The following is a 6,283-nucleotide window of genomic DNA, read 5'->3' on the forward strand; positions in this document are numbered from 1 at the left end:
CCATAATCATGATCCCCACTGCACCTGGCACACCTTCTTTTTCCTTTGCACACCTTAGCCACATGTCCAAATTCTTGGCATTTATAGCATCTCATTGGCTTAGGAATGTATTCTCTTATGCTATATCTCATGAATCCATAATATACCTCTTTTGGCATATCCTTTGATTCAAACTCAACCAAAACAGATTCTGTTTCTATTTTTTCAATTCCCCTTGTCATTCTTATGGCACTTTTAACTGAGCTGTTTCGTACCCTCATGTTCTCCACTAGTTCTTTCATTTTTACAGTAAGCGGAATTCCATATACCCCTCCCTTACTACCACCCGTTCTTCTCTCTCCCACTCTTATTACTTTGCCAACTTTAATTTTTCCAATGCAGTTCACCTTCTTTGCCTTTTCCATCTGCCCCTCATTTTTACATCCTATAAGTAGATTTCCATCTCCCAATATTCTTGCATATTTCACTTCTCCTACTTGCCCTTACTATTTTGGTTAACTTAAGAGGATCCATTCTCTTAATTCCCCCCTCTCCTTCAAATCGAACCACTACATTAAACAGTCCTGCTTTAAGACTTTCTCCCTCATCGTCTCTTCCTTCACTTTCCGTTCCAGTTGAACTAGCCCCATTTTTTTTCTTTCTCTTACGACATGTCCCTTTCTTACCTCGATTCTCCCTTCCTACTTCTTCCCAATCACTTTCTCTCCTCTCATCACTGCCATTCCCCTCTTGCTCACTATATTCCATACCATCCACACTCCTCCCCGCCATTTGTTAACGTTGATAGGATGAGGCCGACAAAGAAGCTATGGGGTAACACCGCTACCGGACCTATACAGGCCGTCGGCCGATGCCCCCCACACCACTCCCCAATCAACTCACCACCAACTCTCACTTCGTATTCCAGTCAGTCTTATGTCCACAGGACTTTCTATTCAAATCGCCAGATCAAAGAGTCCTATACAGTCTTCCGATGTCAACAACGCTGTTCGAAAATCCCGCACTTGCTGAGCGTCCCGCTCCGCACATTCGGCACGTCCTCAGCAGCCGCTGGTTTCTCTTCGTTGTACCAGCCCCTTACGGTTGTATTAATTATGACTTGATTATTTATACACTGGCAATAAAATGAACGGTCTTCAAGACCTGAGCTTATGCGAGGCTGTCAACCAACCTGATGTTCATTTTGATAAAATCATGTGTGAGACAAAACAACTAATATGACAGAACATCACAGAATTCATCTATTGTTAACACTTGCTCATGTTTGTGCTCTTGTTTTCTCACGAAAATGATGTAAGGGACTAACAACATGAAAACAATGATCATTTTTAATTAAAAAATAGTTTGAATAATATTTAATTAGATTAAAAAAAAAAACATCTGAAAAAGAAACACAAAGAATAATGAAACACCTGGAATGTGTGTTTAAAAAAATTGTCAGTTTTAAGTCATAAAATTTCTCAATATCCACTCAAGTAGCCAAAGACCCAAATTTCACAGATTTTTGCATAAAGAGATAGTTCACCCAAAAATGAAAATTTGGACATCAATTTACTCACTCAGACACTGTAAGAAACTTTGTCCATACAATGTAAGTCATTGGTAACCAAAATTCTTCACAGAAGAAAACAAATCATGAGATTTGGAATGACATGGAGGTCAGTTAATGATGACAGAATTTTACTTTTTAGGTTAACTAAGCAGCACGTCCAAATAAACGAACGGAAAAACCAGACAGACAACACAAAATAATTCTTCTTCTTCAAAAAAAAAAAGTCCATTGTTTGGTGTTTATTGACATGATGATATAAAATGTAAACAACTTATTTGCATATTTACATTTTGTTTGAAGTATTGGATACAATTTTTATTATTGAGATGACCTCTTCTAGTTTTAGAATGCAAAACAGTATTTACACTGTATTCAAAGAGGCATTTCATTACCCTCTGAGGTACCATTAAAAATGGTATTTTTCCATAACCTAAAATGTAAAAACCTTCATCATATAACAATTAAATAATTTACATTTTCTTTTAAAAAGGACAATTTTTGTTTGTACACAGCTGCTGTCAGAAATCTTTCAAATATTTAGTTGAATGACATCATTACAGCAAATAGTGATGCACCAAAATAATAATTATTATTATTATTTTTTTTTTACAAAACTAATTCCATTTTTAGTCGTAGTTAAACGTCACTGATTTCAGGCCTCCAAAACTATTTCAGCTGAAACTGAATTTTTTTTTCTGTTTCGCCCCAATATCATTGGTTGTGGAAATTTCAGTGCATCACTAACAGTAAACACTACAACGTCATAAAACTGAATGGTTGTAATTCTAATCACTGAAGAGTTACTGTTCGATCGGCTCCTCTTGATCCTCCCCTCCCTCTTCTCAAGCCTCTTCCTCCTCTTGTCACACCAACCCCACCCCTTCCTCTGCCTCTGCCACCACCTATAATGTTTCCTTGTCCTCTACCTCGTCCACCCCCAATGATATTTCCTCTTCCTCTGCCTCTTCCACCTCCTCCAAGAGCTCCTCTTCCTCTTCCCCGGCCCCGTCCTCGCACTCTTAACCTCAGGTCAGTGAAACGGTCATTAAGGTATACGGCAGTCTGCAAAACAAAATAAAAACAGAGGAACAGTTTATTCATGCATTTTTTATAAAAATTAGTCTTTACACATACAAGGCCAATAAAATGCAATAAATGTCTGACTCTCCCACTTTACTGGGTATACAGGCTCTGCCGTACAGTTAAACTCACCTGGTTAGTGGCTGCTTTGTAGTTAAATTGTAGAGGAATCCCCTTAGGTGAAGAAGTACCGGCTCCTCCAGATGATCTGCCCCTTAACACTGCCCCACCCCTCCTAGCCTGATTAGATGTCTTCCTGATGGAGAGAAAAGAGTGTGACAAAGAAAAGATAAACAAAGGGAAATGTACAACCAGTGAATGAGAAAGAAGTGAGAAGGTGAATTTACTCACACAGCGACAGGTGCAGATTTAGCATTTGGCAGAGAAACTGTCAGCGTGGAGCCAGATGGTGCTGTTCTTCGACTTCAGTATGTGTGTGGATGTGGGTGTGACAGACACAGAGAGAGAAAATGAGCAGAGACAATTAGTTTACACGCCTTGAGAATACTTTTTGGAATATACTGGAGTCATATTCTCATTGAATTAAAACTCACCTTCTTATCGTCTGATACCTCTGTAATTTCTCAGTCCTTTTTGTAGCGGAAAACTGAAGTAACAAAGACAAAGACAGAAATGTAGGTCTAAAATATATTAACAGGAAGGTCAATCCGTGTATAAGTTGTGTATAATGTCAATGTTTTTATTATTATTAATAAAGATTGTCATTCTTACTCCTCTGTCTAATACAAATGGTCTTCCACCCCTCTGTCCTCTTGCTAACAATGCACCCCTACAGCAACAACAGCAATCAAACAATTATATTAAACTGCAGACTGTTTTATGCTGAGTTTATAGCTCTTTTTCTTAAAGTTTAATGCTACTTCTAAGAAGAATTCGATATTTTATGTCACAACCCATAACATATTGAGAGTTTACCAGATGTCACCCAATACATCTTTTTCCCATTTATTGTTGTTGCATTTTACCTATATATTAGATTTTTTGAAATCAAGTCTCTTATGCTCACCAAGGCTGCATTCATTTGATCAAAAATACAGTAAAAGCAGTAATATTCTCAATTATTATTATGATTTAAAATATCAGTTGTCTATTTTATTATATTTTAAAAATTAATTTATTCCTGTGATGGCAAAACTGAAGCATCGTTACTCCAGTCTTCAGTGTTACATGATCCTTCAGAAATCATTCTAATATGCTGATTTGGTGTGTAAAAAAAATTAAAATAAGTGTTGAAAACAGTTGTGCGGCTTAATATTTTTGTGGAAACATTTTTTCAGGATTCTTAGAGCTGATCCGTGCTGGTCGCTGAGGAAATACATCAACTTCACTCTGTGGATCGCCGGATCGGCTTTCACCGTGGACGAAGCGGAGTCCAGCCTGGGGTCGTCACATGTGGTTGCCGCAGGCCACATTGTTCTCAAGCCCGCCTGCCTCTGCTCACTCTAGGCCGCCGTGTGTCGCTGTGTGTTTCGTTGTGAAAGTGAAACTACTTTGTTTGGCCTTCCAAAAATGGACACGACTAGAAATCAGTGGTTAAGTTGTATTTACAATGTAAAAAAAATTAAAATAAGTGTTGAAAACAGTTGTGCGGCTTAATATTTTTGTGGAAACATTTTTTCAGGATTCTTTAAAGGGGTCATATGATGCGATTTAAATTTTTCCTTTCTCTTTGGAGTGTTACAAGCTCTTGGTGCATAAAGAAGATCTGTAAAGATGCAAAGACTAAAGTCTCAAATCCAAAGAGATATTCTTTATAAAAGTTAAGAGTCAACTTTGTTTGGCCTTCCAAAAGAGGACACAACTAGAAATCAGTGGTTAAGTTGTATTTACAAGACTGTTCCAGAACAGTTCAACCCAAATATTCAGATGTGTGCAGCACATTTTAAGGAGGACACACGCTTGAGGTTTTTGGCCAATCACAACGCACTGGATAGCTGGCCAATCACAGCACACCTTGCTTTTCAGACTGATGAGCTTTGTAAAAATCGACGCGTTTCAGTATGTGGAAAATAATGTGTTTTTTTAACCTTAAACCGCATAAACACATTTCATTACACCAAATACACAAAATAATGATAATGATAAAACCTTTGAAAAATGACCCCTTTAATGAATAGAAATCTTTTGTAATATTATAAATATCTACTATCACTTTGATCAAGTAAATTGCTCCTTGCTGAACAGAACTATTAATTTCTTAATAATACTTAATAAAAAAAACCCTACTGACTCCAAACTTTTGAACAGTATTGTATATCTCTGCCTTTGTGTGTCTCTACACTGTCTTCAGGATCGGAATTCTTAGAGATGATAAGCCACAGCTGCATCATCCTAAGCTTCTCTTTGAAGCAACACTGACCATTTCAGCCTTGGCTGCATAGAAATATTTTCTATTACTTCTCTCTTCTGGATCTGTGACTTTCAGTGTTTATATTTATGCAGATATCATGGCTTCAAATAGAATCTTCAAATAGATTGGGCTATACATTGGAAGACTACGTCCCATGAAAACCAGTTCTCATGAGTTCCTGTGTCCACCTTCACCACTCCTGTTGGCACATATGGCATAATATATCATATTGTCCTGCTCACAGTTGAATTGTAGAGAAGATAATAAATACTTTATTATATAACAATAGGTACTTTAGACTGAGATTCTTGAATTTTACTGGTAAGGATAAGTTTGGATATAAAATTTAAAAAACCCAATATTCATCAGTTGTTCCATCATTAGTAATTAAGCATGATACTGTATTATTATTATAGTATATTTTATTATTCATATTTTGTTTTGATATTAGAGTAAAAAAAACCCATAACATCATATTCAGAATTTATGAATGAATGAAAAGAGTAGAACCTGCTCAGTCCGCCTCCTCTTCCTCTACCTCTTCCTCGTCCTCTGAATGTCCCCCTCGATGTGAATGTGGTCTGATCAAATTGTTCACCGGTCTATGATACACAGTAAAATCATTGTTGAAAGAAAAGTCACCTTATTTACATAGAACACAGGGTATTCAATTAAAAACCACCGGTTTCAATTACTTAATCTTATTTTAGGACCAGAAACAATACAATGACTTATACCGTGACAGTGGCAGCAGCTCTATTTAGTGAACCCCTTCTCGACATCATGTCCCTCCCGGATTCCCATTGTCTCCTAAAACCTCTCACCCTGCCAGGTCCTGTGAGACAAACCTCTGTGAGAAACTTACAAGTGTTTATACAGTTCACTTGAAGCATTTTTAAAACAGATCAGGCCAGGCAGAAGTCCAAACAGTCCAAATGTGTCAGTTGTCATAAACATAAGAGATAAGACAGTTTTAAAGGGGTCTTATGATGCTGCTAAAAAGAACATTATTTTGTGTATTTGGTGTAATGAAATGTGTTTATGCGGTTTAAGGTTCAAAAAACACATTATTTTCCACATACTGTAAATTATTGTTTCTCCTCTATGCCCCGCCTTTCTGAAACGCGTCGATTTTTACGTTGTGATTGGCCAAAAACCTCAAGCGTGTGACGGAAATGTTACGCCCCTCACCATATTGTGATGATGCCCTGTCAGGCCGGAGCGATGATTCAAAAACATGAAAACCCATTATAAACGAGGCATTCGTTGCATCCAGTGGG

The 6,283-nt window shown here is 37.3% G+C and overlaps 1 protein-coding gene across 1 annotated transcript in view; it reads right to left on the reverse strand.

Annotated features, from left to right (window-relative positions):
- Positions 1-2,070: 2,070 nt before the first annotated feature.
- Positions 2,071-6,283, reverse strand: part of LOC107710568 (H/ACA ribonucleoprotein complex subunit 1-like) — a 5,719-nt gene continuing 1,506 nt past the window's right edge. The window contains exons 3-9 of the mRNA XM_016515374.1: positions 5,741-5,838; positions 5,514-5,605; positions 3,365-3,422; positions 3,187-3,239; positions 2,984-3,055; positions 2,765-2,888; positions 2,071-2,614 (exon numbers count right to left, since the gene is read on the reverse strand). Coding sequence (XP_016370860.1) covers positions 2,342-2,614; positions 2,765-2,888; positions 2,984-3,055; positions 3,187-3,239; positions 3,365-3,422; positions 5,514-5,605; positions 5,741-5,838 — 770 coding nt within the window. The 3' untranslated portion in view covers positions 2,071-2,341. The remainder of the gene's footprint in view (positions 2,615-2,764; positions 2,889-2,983; positions 3,056-3,186; positions 3,240-3,364; positions 3,423-5,513; positions 5,606-5,740; positions 5,839-6,283) is intronic.

The sequence above is a fragment of the Sinocyclocheilus rhinocerous genome, unplaced genomic scaffold (genome assembly GCF_001515625.1).
Source record: "Sinocyclocheilus rhinocerous isolate Xijiao unplaced genomic scaffold, SAMN03320098_v1.1 scaffold1619, whole genome shotgun sequence".
NCBI classification, from domain to species: domain Eukaryota; kingdom Metazoa; phylum Chordata; class Actinopteri; order Cypriniformes; family Cyprinidae; genus Sinocyclocheilus; species Sinocyclocheilus rhinocerous.